We start from the raw sequence: 19,819 nt of genomic DNA, 5'->3' as shown, positions 1-19,819 counted from the left end.
GATGGAGGCAAGCGAGAGGAAAAAATATCTGTGATAATATAGAAAATATCTGTTTAAATCTGAGAGAAGAAACAAAGATTTTTGAGAGAAGAGAAAATATTTGAGAGAGAGCGCATGTTTTGAGTGTGAGCATTATAAGTTTTGAGTGCAAGAAGATGAAATTCTTTTCTCTAATTGAAGTTATGTGCTCTTGCATTATGGCAGGATAATTCTCCCATATCTATGTGCCACCAGTCTGATAGGGCGACACTGTGTGATATGGTAGTGCTTCCTTGGGTTGACTATAGTTCTAAGTTGTACGTTTCATATACTGTTGATTTTGTGTTTTCATTAATACATTGTACTTAAAAATACTTCCTTTATTTGCATTAAAACTTTGTCAGACTGATGTGAAAAAGTCTCAAGGATATCCTTCTTTGCAATGATGCTATTGCCTATTGCCTACTGTCCATTTATGCAACTTGTATTTTGTGGTTAAACTTTAGATTAAGCAGAAATCTATCAAAGATAATGCTGCATTTATTGTTAAGTTCCTCACATATATGTGTTTCTCTCTGTGCCAGGTGTAGAGAAAGACATGCCAAAGTCCAGGTCACACACACACACCAAGCACACACACAGAAACAGGGTTATTGCAAAGCAGACAGGGGTTCCTGACAGGTTGTGGGTGCAGGGGAGATGGGGAAAGATGAATGGCCAGGTTAAGGGTTTATGAAGATGTTGGGAGTCTGTTGGTTAGACAACTGTCTTCTGTAGAAGGTTTCCATTATGATGAGTGGCGAACCACTTGCCTTCTTCCATTTATGCAGTAATGCATGGCACCTACCATTTACTCTTTGTAATTTAGCACATTTTAACTGGTGTAGTTTAGTTGGTGAAGTAGCATTAGTGAGGGAAGTGTTTCCCAGGTATGTTGCTCTTAAAATAATGAATTTATAGACAGCGCCTTAGAAAGTGCACTGAAAAAATTTCGGCGCGCGCTACGCGCGCGCAATATCTTACCTAGGGGCTAAGCCACCCATGTCTCTCAAACCTAGTGACGGCCCTGGTGATTTGTGTTAAACTAGAACTATTGTGAAGAATTGTGCTAAACACGACTGCGCATCAAACACATCAATTCTGTTTGAGCTAAAATACAATCTGAAATTGCTATAAATCTTCCTGGTAGAATAGCAGGGTAACACCCACAGACAATAGTCTGGGGCCTCATATGGACAGCTGATAAAAAATCTTTGTGTATCCCAAGGTAGCTACAAGCTGCTGAAAGGAGCAGCAACAACACAATAAAACCATGTTTGCCTCTAGAAAGATAACATATCACGTAGAAAAATGTCATATAAAAAACTGTTTCATAACATAAAAGCTCTCTATTTACAATTAAAGTTCACAACCCAGCTTCATTGGCTTCATGGATGGATGGATGGATGGATGGATGGATGGATGGACGGATGCTTTCCAATGATATTTAAGGTAAATAAAGGTTCATCATAATCTGTGGTAGTTTGAGATCTCTGTTCATGCATTGTTCTACATGTTCTCAAAAACCCCAATGATTAAACTCATGAATTATCCAGGGAGTTAGCTCCTGATGTTGGATATGCCTCCATTTAAAAAATATTGCTTTTCATTGGCCATTAAAAAGACAAGAGAAGCAACCCTTTTGATGTTATCATTTCCTCTTTCCTAAGCAATGAGGTTAGACTTTTGGATTTTTTCTCTCTCTCACTCTGTTGGTCCAAAGAGCTTAGATTGTATACATTTCCTCTATTTGTCAATTTTCATCTATGTCACATTCGGGTGTATTCTTCAGAATCCTTACTAAGTATATATGTTTTCTTTTACAAAGGCAGTCCACAAAGATTCAAAATAAAATCTAGAATATAAGATCATACATAAAAACTCTAGAGTAACAACAAGCAGCTGCTGCTTAAATGTTTCAGAGGCTATGTTAAAAAGCTCATGTCAACAGAGCGGTAACACCGAGCTCCAGGGCCCTGTGCAAGCCAAAAGCACAGGGAGGCTCTCACCACCATGGCGAGGAAATTCTCACTGTCATTTGTTGATGGCACATCAGAGTCAAAAGGTTTAAATCTAAAATAATAAAATATCCACAGCCTAAGGCTGGACTTGAATAGTATAACAAAAAACAACACATGTAAAGTAGAAGAGAAAGACGGCCAAAAAAAAAAGGATAAAAGAGGGATGAGTGAAGCAGCGATCACTTCAAAGCGGGCCTCATTCTGGGATCTCATGCTACGTGACAATACAAGATGTTGTTCTAACAGTGCTGTGTAAGGCGAGGGATCCAAACTTACCCGCAAAACATCAGGAACTGTTAGAGTCCAAAATAAAACATGATCAGGATTTAGTGGTCTGGATGCTTTAGCTTATGTTAATAAAGTCACTTGTGTTACCGGTGGAAAACATGTCTTTCTCTTTCAGTTAAGTAAAAACCAACAATAGTTGATCATGTCTGAGGATTCTGGAACTCTGATACTGGTGTAGAAGTCGGGCATTTTTAACCTGATAAAAACTCAGAGTATAAATGTAGCAGAACATATTCATACCAGTACAAACAGGGACCTCAATCTGTCACTACTCTCCCACATGATATAAATGAATTGCCTCCTCAGACTGTCAACAAGTTTTACAGAAATCCCTTAATACCCATTGATTTAAATAATGTGTTGTAAAGCAGAGAAAGCATTTGCAACATGCAGAACCATCACCTCAGAACAACAGTGGGACTGAAGGTTGTTTTATGAAGGGAATGCAAAAGTTGTGATTCATGATGGCACAGGATTAGGCACTGATCTTGGGTTGTTTAAAAGAAGTATATAAGTTGCCATATTTTGGAAAAAAAAATGGCAAGAATTACGGTATTATGTCTCCTATTGACCCTCACTTAAAAAAAGAGTTTTGTTGACGGAGGTTGCATGTGCAAAGCTCTATGGTTTATTGATACACGGCTGTTTCCATTTGGTTGAACCATTTCAATATGCAATCGGTTTGTGGGTTTGCTGTTTGCCACACCAAAGCATCAGTTCCAATAACTCTGGCGGCATCACTATCCCAGACACAAACTCTTCGACTCTCTCTCAATGGAGCCTGCTCCACCTCACCTCCAAGTAGCACAGCGCACTTTCTGTCACCCCTAAGCCATAGAGGCCACATTTGGCTTTAAGCTACAGTACTGCTGTCACCTCAACCTCAAACACCATCAGATCAGTCACCGCTAGTTCCTGATGCCAAGTTCTCTGTCTAGAGTGACCAGATGGATCTATCCTGTGTTCCTGTTCCTGTTATGCCGGATTCTACAGATTTACCACCTTTTGTCCTTTGAGAAGGCTCCCAGTGTGTTCTCCATGCGAACAAGTTCTCCAGCAGAAGACTCAAAGGTTCCAGAACCGGTAAAGGATTCCTGAAATCTGTGAATCTTCATCCTCCCAGTCCCACCCCTTAACCCTGGCTTCAGTTTTGCTTCTTGCCCTCACGCCAAGACTCCTTTCTTTCCACCTGAGTTCAGGTTCATTATTTATGTTAATAGACGTATTTTGGCATTTGCAGTCCAACCCTGCTTGTTTAGCAGGGGATGGTTCTGTAAATATCCACAGCTCTCTTTGACTTGTATTTCCGCTCCGTTGACGATACTCACCTAGTTTTCACGTAGCTCATCACATCTCTATAGCATTTGGGTTTCTAGTTTTGATTTTTTGTTTCCTTTTTCCGTTGTATATTCCCGCATCCCTGATTCCTTAAAATGTTCACTAAAATAAATCCATTTCAGCCGTCTGACTTAGTCCAGTTGCAGATTGGGTCCAAAACAACCTCACATTACAACTTCGGATCGGATATGCCTTGCATTGTCAAGGAGCATCCGAATTCTTACATTAAGATTCCAGATGATCATATAATGTAATCATTGGGAAGGAGAAAGAACAATTATGTAAAACATACCTTTCACAACTTTGTTAAAGATTAATGGCATTTCGCAGATTAATCATATTTTCTTATAAACAGCAACATTATTCTTTAAATATTATGAAATCGTAGTTTTTTTTATCCTTAGCCATTTTCATACTAAAATATGAAAGATTTGTTTCGAGGGCTGCCATGATAGGTTAAGCAGAAAGCAGTACTTTTCTGTCTTTGCAGTTGCTACATGTTCATATATTTCAGCCTTAAGGTTTAGATACTCTCCTTTGGGGATACATTTTAGTGTGTCTGTCAGAAGTTTGGCACAGGGAACGAAAAAGCTTCAAGTTTCTCACTGTTTTCATATGAAACACTCAGCCAACGCCTCGGGCTCTGAATAAACCTACAAAGTCCGTCTCCATCTCTGAGTGCATATTCAATGTTAACATAAGGTTATGAGATCAGGGTGCTACATGAGGAGGAGAAAGGTACTTTTCATTAATTGGATTTGAGTGTTATTCTTTAACAAGTATGGCTAAGAACATTTTGATTTGTCAGTGTTATTGTTTGGATTTTTCATTAGCTGTAAAGCAGAGTTCCACAGCTTGGGAGACCAAAGGTTTTGGTCTCTTCAACAACTAGAGACTAAAAATACTGCTTTCAATAAAAATCTTTAACAAAGGGGTGAAAATTGGCTAAATATGTTACATACTATAAATGTCTGAAAAAGTAAATAAATCTGAGTTGACATTGAATCTTTTACGCCAGTATTTTACCAATTAAAACCATTAGCTTGTTTTTTTCGGATGATTTCCTTTACCTGGTTTATACTATTTTTTTTTCATCAGTTGAGGGCATTATTTTCACAGAGTTCCTGTGGATAATCAAAAAGGTTTTGGTAAATGAAAGATGGGTATTTGCTTCATTTTCGGTCAGAAATCTCAGCTGAATGCTGCTGTCATTTAGCTTTTTCCTTGAATTTGTTGTTAGATCATAAGCACTGATGTTAAGTGAGGTAAGTACCCCCCCACAGTACAGGGTTGTCTTGGATTCTGACCTCTAAAGTGAATCATTGATGCACTTTAGAAACATTCACCACTCTTCCATGTTATCTCCGTTTATGAATAATGGCTCTCAATGTGATTCATTAGAGATCCCCTTTCTAGTCTGAGAGCAACACAGACTTTTATTTCTCATCTTTTCTTTAAATGTCTGTATTTCTGGTTATGATGTGTTGGTTTGCGAGGTTTTCCATATTGTCAGACTGTGGAATCGTTTTTTGGTTGTTTGGTTTTAAGCCTAAAGGTGAGGCATAAATCACGTTTGCTGTTTACTGCTTTAAAAAAAAAAAACGTATGTCCACAATGACAAGTTTGACAGTTATTTTATGATATTAAAAGAGGGTCAAACAAAGTTAATTTGGACAGTTGTTCATTTGATTTTATGAATAATTTATGTGACGAAGACGCAAAAAATGAAGTAATCAGTCAGTGTTCAAATACTTTTTTCATGGTACTGTGTGTCAACTGCAGTTGTGCCTTTAGTTACCTTTAACTTAAGCATGTTTTGTGTTATTATGGTGTTTACGGTTGAGAAACAGCCGGCTCATTCTTAGTCTAGTTCCTGAGGGACATGATACAAAGGTGAGGCTTCACTAAGAACATCAACCTGTGCAAGCAGGCAAGCCTTTCAAATTTTGAGGCATATGTGTCTGCTCTGAAAAAAAGACAGTAGATCAAGTAGTGTGGGAAGATGATGGAGGGGGTCTTACTGGAGCACATGTTGATTTCAGGGCTGCGCATGCCGTAATATCCAGCTGGACAGTCGTGAAGACACTCGCCGTACTGCCTCATCCTCTCCCTTCGCAGGAACAGGAAGAGTTTGGGCTGGCAGTTCACACAGCCATTATCCCTGGAGCACACTGAGCAGCCTTTACAGATGGGGTATGCTCCATAGCTCGCTGCAGGACAAAGGAGAAAAAAATATTAATAAGAAAACATCAACCATCACCTCTTGGTAGTGAAGCCATGACAGTCTTTAAAAGAAAACGATTTTATTAATTCCCACATTAAAATACATGCAATTTTCCAAGTCCCCCCCCAAAAAAATTTAAATCAATATTTATCCTGATGGAGTGACTCTTGGCTGTTGCCGCATTTAACCAAACCTGAGATTTGTGAATGCTTTTAATTATGAAACAAGATGCAGGAACAAATCTATTTCTAAAGCAGCTTCACCGATCATTTCTCTGTGCTGCAAGGCCACATTTAAATCAAATTTCCATTAATTTGGGTAAATCTTAACCACGGGACATTTCTTGGCATTCTTAAAACCAAAGCTGTGCAGATTGTAGATTGCAGGCTACATTTAAAATTAGCATACTGGTGTTAATTATGGAGCAGGGAAACTTGTGGCTGTGGCTTCAAGGACGTTGGAAAAGGTCAAATTGGTCCTGGCTTAAAGTAAGGCATACCAGACATTTTTGTTAACAATATCATAGTCAAATAAATCTTTAATTAATTTTACCACTTTTTATTTTCTGGAGGGAGAGAATAAGAGTATGTAATATTCCAATACAGGGTTCACACGCTAAGTTTAATAAACATATTTGAAAGAAATTAAGTTTATAAAGAAGATTTCTATAATATATACTTTGTGGGGATTAATGATTAATGCCCCTCTTAGATGTTGTGCTGAGGGTCAGGAGAGGGACCAGGATGAGGGTGTCATGATCTTGGCATGAATGACTTGCTTAATTATTCATTTCATTTACCTGTCTAACTCTGCCCATTTCTCGTAACTGTTTATCTGATCTAAATACTCCTGCCTCTATTTAACCAGCTCTCTAACCAGTCATCAGCACCTAATTACTGTCTCGAGCCAGAGTTATTGTCAGAGATCCAAAGAGGTACCGAAAAGAAAACCAGGTCGGTGTCAGTAAACAGATCCAGGTATCCAAAGGCAGAATCCAGCAGAAGTCTGAAGACAGGTCAGGCAAACAGATCAGAACAGGAACAGGCAGGCTCAGAGGTAGGTGTGGGTCAGGGTCAGGCAATCAGAACACAAACAGGTATGCTAGAGAACTCTCAACAAAGGCTTGAGGAATCTGGCACTGATGAGTGGAAGCAGGCAGGTTAAACAAAGACTGGAGCAGTTGACACAGATGAACAGTGATGATGAACTTGGCAGAGCTAGACAGGTGAATGGAATGAACAATCAAGCTAGTCATGAGCACCAAGATCATGACAGAGGGGGGAGGACCAACATAGAAGGTGGCGAAATTCATCCAACTTTATCAAATCCTTATATGTTTTACAGTCATACATTTTAACTCTAATTTGTGCTTTTTCTCCCATTTTGGAAAATAAACACATCTTGCCACTTTCTTAAAAATGCAGCATCAACTATTAAGTCAGAAGAACTTTTGTAATTTTTTTTTTCTTCCCTCAGATGATCTTCCTCAGAGGTTCTCATCAGGTCAAAAGTTCTTTGATAATTAAAACAACAGAAAATTCATAAATAAATGAATACAAGTGGGTTGAGAGAACAACTGCTACCTGGCAGTGAACTGTTCTACATCTAGTGAAGAAATGAAGCCAATCGAGAGAAAATCTGTTGCAAGAACTTGAGTGGATTGCGTTGCCTCTTGGTTTTCCAAGAAATGTATTGGGTAGAGATTTGACACCACTATTTGCCAATTCTTAAGGAACTGTGTTGGGAACTAAGAATTTATGATAATTAATAACATCCTTATATAAAACATATTATTGTCTTTATTTAAACAGTAGTACCAGAATGGGAACAGAAACGTGAAAATCTTAGACTAAACTGTCCTACTGGACTTCTACATTAACCTTTCTCTGTTTTGTTTTTTTTAAAACAGGCAAGATTTAACTGGGAGGGCTGACCGGCAGAATATAACATGAACAGACCCATAATAGATACATCAGTATGATATTCTCTAACTGAAAGTAAACACGTCCAACTCAACAATTTGTCATTCATGCAAACTCTGGTTCCCCTCTCAGTATTCAAATGATGATTGGTTATGGATGTGAATATTGTATTAATTCTGGTCGGAGCTGGCCTCCTAAATGATTGCGTTGAGCCAGCTGATGAAAGCCCTCAAAACCGCTGCGGCTCTGGCCACAACTGACTTGCCTGCGGAAGACAAAGGAGCCAGTAAAAAGACAGTCCATTCCACAATAAGTGACTTTCAATGTAAACTACTGAGTGTCCCATTTACAGGAAAATGTCCTTGGGCGAATCCAAACGAAAGACACTTAAGCTGATCTCAGCCAAGTTTTAAATATAACATGCAAAGACCTGGGAGCAGCAGTGCTCACACTGAGCGTAACCTACCACAACGCTTCATAAAACACAGCAGATCAGGCTGGACAAAACCTTAGAGGCAGAGCAGAGCATGTCTGCATGCCATAAATCTGCATATTAGGTTTCTCTTTAAAACAAAACACCCAGAGCAAACATTACTGCTAAGTGGGTCTACTGCAAGGTACAGTTTGCAATCAGGTGAAAATCAGTTAGTGAATGTCTGTGGCTTTTTTACATTTATCTTAAACCTTAAGAGCTGAGAACTGTTCCTTAGAGATGTATGTTGGCCCCACCAAATTGCGTTCATACCATACTACCAAAGCCGCAAAGACTTTAGTAGATGAAGTGCTAATCAGAACATGTCTCTGATGGTCTGTAGGGATGAGGTTTAAGGTGACACTCCATCAACTATAGTAGTCCTGAGGTACACACTCCAGCGCTATTCATCACACAGACTAATGATGGTTCATCTCCCGAAAGCTCCCTCTCAACAAGACCTAAAGGAGGAAAGTACAGTAAACTTCTTGGCTCCTCCAAGTCTCAAAATGAAAATCTCAGTCTAGAGTTACAGGTGTCATTATTCATAGTTAGGAGTTTTATCAATGCAGATTTTGTTTTTGAGTTTTTACAGCACTAGTAGCTCGTTTTTATCGACAGTAGGCTGATAGGAAAGGGGGTATGAGGGAGGGGGACATGCAGCAAAGGACCACAGGTCGGATTTGATAACGGGTCGGCTGCATCGAGGACTAAATCCTCCGTACATGCAAGCTAACCGCTGCCCCACCGGCACGCCCGCAGATTTTGTTTTAATTTAATTCAGGATCCCAAAAGTTATCTGGCCCTAATAAGAAAGTACAGCTGCTGCTTTACCCCTATGAGTGCAGCTGCATTAAATCTTCCCTGCTGGTAAAACACAGCCCAAACGTAAAGTGTTTCATATTTGATTTTTCTTTTAAACTAACTGTGCCATATGACCATTAGACCACAACTGAAAACTTCACTTTATATTTCTGTATAACACACAGTCTGAATATGTTTACAGCGAACTGACAATCACGTTAACATGGTTGCATTCACTGCGGCCGCCCTCTCCGAGTTTGTATGCAACACTGACATAATGGGTAAGCCAACTTGGCAAAAGCAGGAAACTGAGGCTGGAAAGCTTCTCTCTTCAGCTTATTTCAACTGGGTTCATTCCTGTCACTGCTGACAGTGTTACACTCTAACAAGAAAATACTGTAAGGGTGTGTGGTCGTAAGATCACTCGCCGGTCAATCAGCGTAAGGGTTCATCATAACCCAGGCTTGCAAAGCCATACTCAATCTTTGTTTTCAAAGCTTTGTTTTGCTGGTTGCTAATCTCAAAATTCACACTGATTGAGGATAACGTGACCGCACACCGTCTGAACTAAGCATATCCCACATCCTGGAATTACCGTATGAGTAGGGGGAAAAAAGTAGAGGAGGAATGGCTGCACACAGTGTAGACAGTGAAACTCTTAGTGCTGATCTTGGGAGATTAGCTTTTGTGTGTGTCTGTGGAAAGGTTTGGAGGTTCAGGCCACAGGTATGTCAGGAAAGAGGCCACAATTCACAGTGTCTGCAGCGGCGCTGTCCAACTCACGTCCCACACGACAGGCAGAATGTGTAGCGAGCTTTACATCAATCTGTCTACGGCCATCAGGTTTCAGACATTCTTTGGGAAAACTCATCTGTATGGATCAGATTTTTTTTTTTAACCTAAGTGAAAACTTTCTTTTTTTCCTGATGTATCTTAACAACATTTTGTAAAAAAAATGCATTTTTAGTTTGCTGAGGAATGGATTTGCAGTTGTTGATGTGGCCTGTCTCCTTATTTCTGCACAGTGAAAACGCAGTGCAAATGAATTCAGACTGACACATGCCCAACAGCCCACTGCAGCATTTTTTCCCCCTCACAAATCATGTAATGCTTTTTTGGCACGTCCCTCAAAACCAAAGTGACCCAGACGTTTAGAAAAGATGCACAGAAAGCAACCACTGGGAGATTATGAGTACCAGCTTTAACACTTTAACATACATACTTCTCAGGACTTTAGAGGAAGGCACACATGATTAAAAGTGCCAGCCCTTGCACATGATAAACTCATGTTGTTTACACGTTTAACCACCGAGTGTATAGCACATGAAACAAAACAAATCCACAGTTCCCACTTCTGAAGGATCCCTGTGGGCCTCAAGCATTGTATTTACAAAAAAACAGGGTGTATATGATCATGCGCTCGGAAAGCTACACAACTTTTTTAGAACAAAGACTAAATAGGTGCCAGAGTGTGTTATGTCTATAGGTAGAATGCTTCTACAAAGCTGTTGTTTGTGTAAAGGAAAACATAAGAAGAACCCTCTCTAAACAATGGCTGTCAATAATGTGGTCAACATGTTGTGAATCCATGTGAAGTTAATTACATTATGCTGGTTTGATTCTATAAAGTTAAAGTTGTCAGCTAACACCTAAATCTACAAGTTAGCCTACCCCATCTTATGAGGGAAATAAATCCCTTTTTAGCTAACTTTGATAACCTTGTGCTAGCACCTTTATAAAACATAACAGCATTTTAAATGCGTTAATAGAAAATTCTGTCATGTTATAAAGTGTGAGGATAGCACAGGGTTAGCACAGTAAGCTAACAGTTGCTGACAATAGAAAAGTACCAAGAAAAAAATTTCAATAAGCAGAATTTTTTCATTAGTTATTTTTTTTTTACTTTCATAAATGGTTTCTTTTTTGTAGATAATAACAATTAATTTCATAGTTTGTGTCAGGAGTTTACACTCCTTGTTTCAAACAGAGCAAAGTTTAAGGTGGCCAATTTGCTAGCTATTACGTTACCATTTGACATGTGCATATTATGTTGTGATGCTTGCTTTTAATGCTAGACAAGTGCACCTATGGGTGATATCAGAATAAAAAATAAAACTGCATCTAGAAGGTTTCTCCTCTAGTCTTAAGTGAGTGAGCGCAACAAACTGCGCTTTCAGCTGTGAAAACCCCCGACAAGATGACCACGTAGGAATCAATCCACGTAAATGACGAGCTAACTTCCCCTTTAATCACAGCACCCATAATATTATCTATAATAACGAACTTTAAAGGTACACTATGCAACCGGTGTTGATTTTCCAGCGAGGCTCCCCCCAGAGGGCGAACGTAAAAGTGCACTGTCGTAAATATGCTCAGCTGTTCTCCTGGTTTCTCCGTCAAGCCAGGCGCGGTTGTTTTGAGCTTAGCAGCGAATGACTAACGCTGCGTTCACACTGGACGTAGCTGGCGCGAACGAAGCAGCGAGTTTACATGCAAAGTCAATGGTTGACGCGCGTCAAGGCGCAGCAAAAGGTCCCGCGGCGCGCTTTGAGCAGCAGGCGCAGCACGTCTGAGCAGCTGAAGCAGCGGTCGGGTGCGTTTAACGCAGGGAGAGAGACACAGCGCTGATGATCACTCCTCTTAAACAGTTTATTGACGCCTAAATTAACTTAAAATGCAGAAATCTGCCGGCAGAATATGCAGTTTGGATTATTTAGATGAAAAACACCTACCAGCTGCCGCGGTGAACCGCTGCTGATGAAGGGATCCATACTGTCGGCGCATCCCTGGTATGTGGGGGTCTGAGCGGCTCCGACAGAAAAAATATTGAAGGCAGGATAATAATCTGAATGAACTGACTGCAATGATTAAGTTTTCAGGTGTATTTTCTCACTTAAACACATATTAAAACTACTTTATTCCCACTGATCACAGCAAATATAGCTGCAAGGCAGAGAAAGGATAGTGAAGCTCCGCCCAATGCGCCTCAGACACACTTTTGCACCGCGCAGCCAGAGGAGCAAAGCTGCTTCAGCCGCGCGTCACAACTAACTGGTACAAGCAGCAAAAAGGAAGCAGCAGACGCGATTTTGCTGCTTTTGCTGCGTGAACGTAGCATAACTGCACAAAGATTGCCACTGTGCTAGCAACGAGAATGCTTTTAACTGGGGGCGTGTAGCAGTTCTCGCCGTAAAGCAAGACCGACTCTCACGAGACTTCTGAGCCTGTGGGTGCGGGTCGGTGCTCCTGCAGTTGCAAGTGCAGTATTTCCCCCACAGACCACCAGGGCGGCCGAGAATACCTTTGTTCAACCTGAAATTACTCATTTAATCATCCATAACGTTATGGAACACATTAATTAACTGAAAAATGTTGCATAGTGTGCCTTTAACTTTATTTGAATTTTTTAAAAGACCCACCCTCTTCACTTGCACATGCACAACCCTGTACCCGCTCCTGAGAGGGAATGCCTATTAATAGCATGCACAAGCCCATTTCTCCTCGTGCACGCTCTGTTTCAAAGTTGATATTTGCATTGATCATACAGTCTTACTTTCCAAAAGAAGATATTAGACTGACCACCGGTAAGTGAAAATGGAGACGAACACATAGGACGGCCTTGTGTAAGAATATCACCACAATGATTGACAATTAGGAGGACCACTTATTTTGATGATCCACCCTGATAAAGAATATCCTCCACTATACCTTTAACCCAAAACCCTAACAAATTAAATTGCAGATACTTTGTTTTATTTAGACCTCTGAACTTAACTTTTCACAGGCTACCTTTGAAAAAAGCCCCTCAGTCTTTTTTTTTTTTGTTTCTTTGTTTATGAATTTGACTCCAAAGCTAAAAAAACAAACAAAACAGAGATGGACAATGAACTACATTATATCTTCTTTTCCATAAATTTCAAATTGATACTGTTTTAGTATCCCTCAATGTAAAGGTTATAAAGCTGTCAGCTGTGTCTGTTGCATGTCTCTTTCACCAATTTTTAGCATGTGCTGTGACTGTTTGGCTCTTGAAACAATTGTTTATAACAGAAACTTACTGATTAGTGTTTATTTTAGTCAAGATAGTCAATTGAAGTAGTAACTTAGGCCTAATTAGAAATGACACAGTTCAAAGGTAACATGTTTATTATGTTTAACTTCTAAGGTGACCAGTTAATAACTGTCAATATTATAAACCGCTACAGCTACAAATGAATACTGAGGGCCTAGTGGTGGAGCAGCCACTGTCCAGGGTGCAGGGCAGACACTGTCTATTGTCAGCTTTCACTAGCTGACTCCCATAGAGAATGGATGTATGGATGACAGGATGGAAGAGTGAAACACAACTGTTCATTTTCACACAGCAGCAACTCTTTCTCCAAGGACCGCTGGTATGTAAATTTAATAATGCCGGCTGTGAAAGCAACTATCCAGAAAACCCACTGTCTATTGTTGGCTCTTACAGCAAAGCTAGTAGAGCAACACATTGGACCATTAACATTAGCATTTTTTTGTTCACTATGGCCATATTATCTGTCACATTCTTTGGAAAAAGCACTAGAGTGGCTTTGGTTTGGAAACATCAACAGGTCAAAATGAGTTGTGCTCTTGTGTGGAAATTTTACAAAATCCACTTATTTTCACATTTAAACCAAGATAATGATTTGGGGGGGGGTTCACTACGATTAGCAAACAACATCTGTGGAGTTTTGAGGTGAGCTTAGTTTTTTTTTGCTTTGTTTTGTTTTTTTCATTTGTTGGATAAAAATAATACATATTTATAATTCTACTGTGTGAGAATAGAAAAGATTGGATATAAGTTCAAAAAGTTATAAAAAGTTACTTATTTCTTTCTTTCTTTTCATGCCGCTTCGTTTGACTACAAACGTTTACAGGACTTCTTTTTTTTTATCTTTCCAACTTCATTGTCTTGTTTACTCCTACATCTTAGGTTTCTTCAACTCCTTATTAATATATTTTTGAGGGACTGTGACTTGAGTTTGAAGATTTATGTCAAAACCTGAAGTTTAAGGTGCCCTATAAACTTAGGTCTTCGTTTTATAATATTGTTTTCCACCTAATTTCATTTGTTTTATGGCAATATGTGTCACACTGATTCTGTAGCACTTTCTCCATAACCCATTTCTCTGTACTAAGGGAAACTCCATGAACATGGTAAATAAAAATAAAAAAGAAGCCTTGATGTGGTGGTCAGGAAACAGATTAGCTTTTTCACTCCGAGCTGAGGTCCCATAAATTTCTTCCTACTTTATTCAAGCTTAAATAATAACAGAAAATTGTCTCGCTCAGTGTCAACATAATTGAAACAAAATACTCTGACAATAAAATTCCATAACTTTTGTTTCAGCAAAGGGGAAGAAAAATCCATTCTACATTCATTGGTTCATTTTATTTTTTGTGGTGTATTTGATATGTTTACTGCATTGCTTTCAAGTGGTGTCAGTAAAAGAAAATCTGCTAATTAAATGGCCTCAACACAGTTTAATGAGAAAAACATTACAAACAGAATAAGATGTGTTATATGGCAGAATTTATATCTTTAACAGAGGCCATGCTAATGTGACAATCTTACTCAAAATGCAAACTGTCAGAATAGAAGTACAAGTGAATCCCAACGACTTCCCAGTGAAAAGGGGACTCCTTATATTCAGATTTGTTCTGGAATAAAGTGTCCTTGGCCATTTTCCATGACAACGCACAAGCTAAAAAAAAGGTTTTTATCCCTAATGAAAGTTTTAGCATAGATAAAATATTATTTAATGTGATCCATAATGCAGTGTTACATAAAAAAATGAACAGTTATTAGATGTTAAATAAAACATGTTGTAGAGTATGTCTCTAACAGCTTCGCACATCATTAATATTTGAACAGATGAAGGCTGGTAAAATATTCAGTTTTAAAGATTGCATTTTACAATTTTCTCTGCAAACTAGCTCAAGCTAAGTCCGACCGTGCTGGGAAAAAAAAGGATCACATAACATGATGCCCAAACCACAATGGTGTGCTTCAAGTGTCCTGAGCACCTTCTACCATATGTTTGCTGTGTTCATGGAAAAATGCAAGCTGTGCTTTGACTCCTTGCTTTTTCTCTTGCCACTCTCCCTTAAAAACCAGGGGTCTCATTTAATAAAACATTGTGTAAAATCCACACTAAAAGGATATACAACTGGAATTAACCGAGGCCTTCATAAATTACAGCCGAATGGTTTCTGTGGAAGAGTATGCCTCTAAACACCCACATTAAACCATAAAAGGTCAATGACAAGGGCCCTGTATTAAAAGGAGTCAGCTGGTCAGTTGTATTTCATGGTTAACAATGGAAATCGCTGAGAAGTGATAAAAATGCTACATTACCGATGTGTTGGTAATGAGGAAGAGAGTCAAAGTAATATCTTTGGTAGCAGCAGTAAAGGTGTAAGAAATAAAAGCAAGTGTTGTGATTGGCAACATGTTCACATCCGAATGTATGGACTAATTATATGAAGAATGCCAACCAGGATGGCAGGCATTATTTGCACTTAGCACTAGCTGTTTTATGTTAGACCTGAAAAATATTCCTGAATTACTTTGTTCCCAAAAGTGGTTTCAGACAAACATTACTTAAGTCGTAGGGTAGCGACTGCTCCATCCGTTGTATTTCCGAATTCTCCCAAGTGGTGCACAACTATACACGAGTGAATAAAGTGAATGTGATTGGTTGAATATAAAGGGGACGGGATTGTTGAGGCGGAAGGTTCACAAGTAAGTTTAATTGTGGCCGGTGTCTCACAAGCAACTTGCTAACCAGTTAGCAACTTAATGCTAGTATGTTCCCAATGGGAAATTCCATTGGGCCCAAGTAGCACTAAATTGGTGACTTAGAAACGACACTTTCAAGGAACGCTATGGACAGAGGAAACATGCAAGAGGAGGAGAGTTTTTTGTGGGAGTTTGTGTTTGAGTCTCCTCTGTTATACATTTTTTATTTAGAGGAGGAAAGCGGGGACGAAGATGTTGTGAAAGAGGACGGCAGGGCGGCAGAAGCTTCGTTTGGTGTAAAAGGCTTACAGCTGTACATGTTTGAGCCCTCGCATCGCAACGCTGTCAATTCTGTTAGCTCTACGAGTACCAAGTTCCAAAGGTCCTTTTTTTAATCGAAATCGTTACTGGTTTTGTTACCTTGTGGGGACCAACTTCCTGGAAATTGCTATTTATCAGGACATACTGGTTGTTGTGGTTCCAATAAGAACAATTTCTCTTCCTCAGTTTGGGGTTAAACTTAGGTCTAAGGTGTTGATATCAGTGTATGTTACTGTTCGGTAATGGTTAGGGTGTGGGTCTGTTTTGGATACTTTTGCATTGCACAAGTATCTTTTTTTATTCATGTTTGGTCCGAACTACCTCGTTTTGTAAACTTATTGTTGGTCAGGGTCAATGCTAGAGGACCAAGTGTGAAAGCACCTAAGAAGTTATTCTATGACTCATAAGAATGGACTTTATTGCTGTCTACAGGAAACAGAAGACAAGCATGTGGTTTCTGTTTCTCCCAGGTTCTTTATTTTGCCATTCCTCTCAATTAATTATTTTGCATAAAAATGCTGGTATTCTAGTGAAGTGTCCAAGCTACCCCATCACCAGCTCATATTGCAAGTGTCAGTCAGTCCACAATATGAGTCCTATGATGACCACAGGACTGGTCTCTGAAAATAACCTGGCAGGATCTATGTTGTAAACAATCATGCACTTGAAAAATTGGATCCAAAGACAAAATATGGATAAATCATTCTTCTCTTTATAACCTGTTGCCAAAAGCCCACCGCCCTTAGCTGCAAAACTGTATGTGTAATAAATCATCCTAAAGTTACTCTTCCTGAAGGTTTAGAGGTGATTCTAGCCACATTTGGAAAGGATTAGTTCAACTATCCTGGAGGTGTTTTGCAAAGTTTAGGAAGTTATTCTTTTAAAAATTTCAAAATCATTCCAGTGTTCCAGCGCTGATCAAAATACTTGCAAATGATGGTGCTCATAGAAACTTTAAATATAACAAATGTGTTTCTCTAAGATGTAGACAGTGCTTACTTGGGAGTATTTTCTCATAAGAGAAAAGAAAAACATCTTTTTGCAATGAAAAGGATCATGCAAAGTAATCCAAGCAAAGCAAAGTGAGAAACAAGCCCCCAAAGAAAAGGAACCATGCAGAATATGAAGATTTTTGTTATTCACACTGCCTCAAATTCACTCAAGCTGTGGGAGAAATGTTTTTGCCCTTTTAAAAGAAGGAAGAAATGGCACGAAGGGTGTAGGAAAATGTGGAATGGCTCCTATTAGCCCATATGCGGGTAATTTATCACACATAAATCTAACACCTAATTCTCACACCTGTAGCTTAATGTTCTGTCTGTCTAGTAACTCACTCGCTGAGGCACTTAAAAGGGACTTTGCAGCCGTTTCTTTTTTGTTCTTTAGTGTGGGAGGGGACGAATGGCATCCTAGAGGTGGAACAATCAAACTGATGGTCATGCTTGGCATATTTGCACCCCATGAAGCATTCCTCCCTCTCTCCCACCCTAACTCATGATCCCTCTTCCATTTGTCATCACCTTGACTGACCCCATCTTCACTTTCAGATCATGAAAAGATAAAGAGCTGGCTGTGAAGACTTTCTGCAGGCCAGAGAGCATAATATATCCTAAAAATCTGAGTCACAGAATTATTTTTGGATAATCAGTTTAGAAATGTATTACTAATTCAAATATAAATGACTTCAGCTTTTATTACTTATTACTGCATAGTTACTTTCTTCTTTAAAAACATTTGCTCCCTTGAATATCCTTTCTGTTTTTTTGTCAGATTACATGTAATTTAAATAACTCAGGCCAAAAACCAAGTTAAACTGTATAAACCAGTTATTGGGGCTGGAGAAGCATGTGGCGACAGTGAACATTTGGCTGCATTATTTCATTGTCTCTACAGTAGAGACTGACACAGGAGTGGATTTTCACTCCTGTCCCATCCCACTCCCACAGAAAAAAATTGTGTCCCGTCCCAATCCCGGGCCAGAGTAGAAATCTAATCCCATCCCGCTCCCATTCAGAATGACTCCCGCTCCTGCACCACTCCCATTCTTGTTGTCTTCAATAAGATTTCTGTCAATACATTGAATCTGAATTTCTATGAAGGGTCAGTTAAGTTCCTGTTTCTAACTGTAGTAACTGTTGGTCCCTCCATTGTTGTTTTTGATCGCGGGTGAAAAACTCAGAGCGGAAGCACTGTCGGTTTTTGGGTCGTGTAGTTTTTTTGACTCGCATTATAGTGTAGGCTTCAAGGAAAAAAACTACAAAATGGCGGCGCCAGTACTGGATTTTTTTTTCTTTCAATTTTATTTTATTTTTTGGCATCGATCCTAGTTTTTTTTAGCAGCATTGATTTTGGGTATCGTTAAGTCAGAGATTTAAGGCAATCAGCTTGAACTGCTAAGACTCTGGACCACAAACTCAGGTGCCAATGGGGGGTTAAAAAATCTCTCTCTAAAAAAAGCTCTAAAGTTCTATCCATACTGCATTTAAAAACATCCCTTAACTTACTCTCCATGCTTCAACAAGGCTAAACTAGGCTCAGATAGCGCTCCTCCTTAACAACCACCCAGCCCCACGTTCCTGATCACACCTCCACTTAACCAACTCGGGTCATTAACACATAGGGTGGCCATTTCTATAGCACCAAAAAGGAGGACATTGTGCGGCATATCAATAAATTACTAAGGTGTACATAAGAATCGGGTAAAGTCACATTTATAGCACAATTCTTAGTAGTTTAAAGAGGATGCTTGTGTAGCTGAATAGAACAAAATATTAAAGAAATGTAAAAAAGAATTGGTTCCCAGCATTTGTATTTATTTAATACATTGTGGTGTTTAAAAAGTGACCATTTTTTTAACACAATTAATTTGCGCAGAACTGCTGCAATTGGTCATAAAGCAGTTGTTTGGAAAAGAAGCTCGAGAAAGAGCTAGAGAATAGGACGATGCAAACTGCAAAAAGTGGCTGGAAAAGAGGAATTCATGACATGGCTGCAGCCTGTCGAGAGTAAAGATGATTTCACCATGTTCTCTATCTATCCATATCTATCTATATATCTATCTATCCATATCTATCTATATATCTATCTATCTATCTATCTATCTATATATATATATATATATATATATATATATATATATATATATATATATATATATATATATATATATATATATATATATAAACTTGAGTCATGGAACTGTGCTTACAGCTCCTTATTTCATGTAAACTAATAACTTGTGTACATGATACTTGTTGATGGCATTAAAATTATTTCTAATAGCATTAAAAGAGCATTAAATTAGAGCTCCTCATTCCTGTATAAAACCTGTGAACGCTTAATTTAATCTGACATATTAAAAAAATCCCCATCATCATCCAGCAGATGTTCAGTTTCTGCCCAAATATTTTCTTTCTGTTGTGGATTTTTGTAACAGGGATAACTAGGATCATACATAGTTTGTATGAACTCTGTTTATTCTCTGCTTCCAAACTCATCATCTCTTCATCCATTCCTGCAATAACAATTTTCTTTTAAAGTTGTGAGATTCACTCTAGAATCTCACAACTTCTTCCTGGTCTGTTGAAGCACCAATAGTCTGCATCCAATTATTTAATTAATTGCTCTTAGTTTTTGGGAATATATACAAAC

The 19,819-nt window shown here is 38.8% G+C and overlaps 1 protein-coding gene across 1 annotated transcript in view; it reads right to left on the bottom strand.

Moving 5' to 3' along the window:
* The window catches only part of rspo2 (R-spondin 2), a 91,304-nt gene that overhangs the window by 45,027 nt on the left and 26,458 nt on the right, over window positions 1–19,819 (bottom strand). The window contains exon 2 of the mRNA XM_038288825.1: window positions 5,687–5,875. Coding sequence (XP_038144753.1) covers window positions 5,687–5,875 — 189 coding nt within the window. The remainder of the gene's footprint in view (window positions 1–5,686; window positions 5,876–19,819) is intronic.

This window comes from Cyprinodon tularosa, unplaced genomic scaffold (assembly GCF_016077235.1).
Source record: "Cyprinodon tularosa strain WSP-4 unplaced genomic scaffold, ASM1607723v1 ctg107, whole genome shotgun sequence".
Lineage (NCBI taxonomy): Eukaryota > Metazoa > Chordata > Actinopteri > Cyprinodontiformes > Cyprinodontidae > Cyprinodon > Cyprinodon tularosa.
This window is presented reverse-complemented; position numbering and strand designations above follow the sequence as displayed.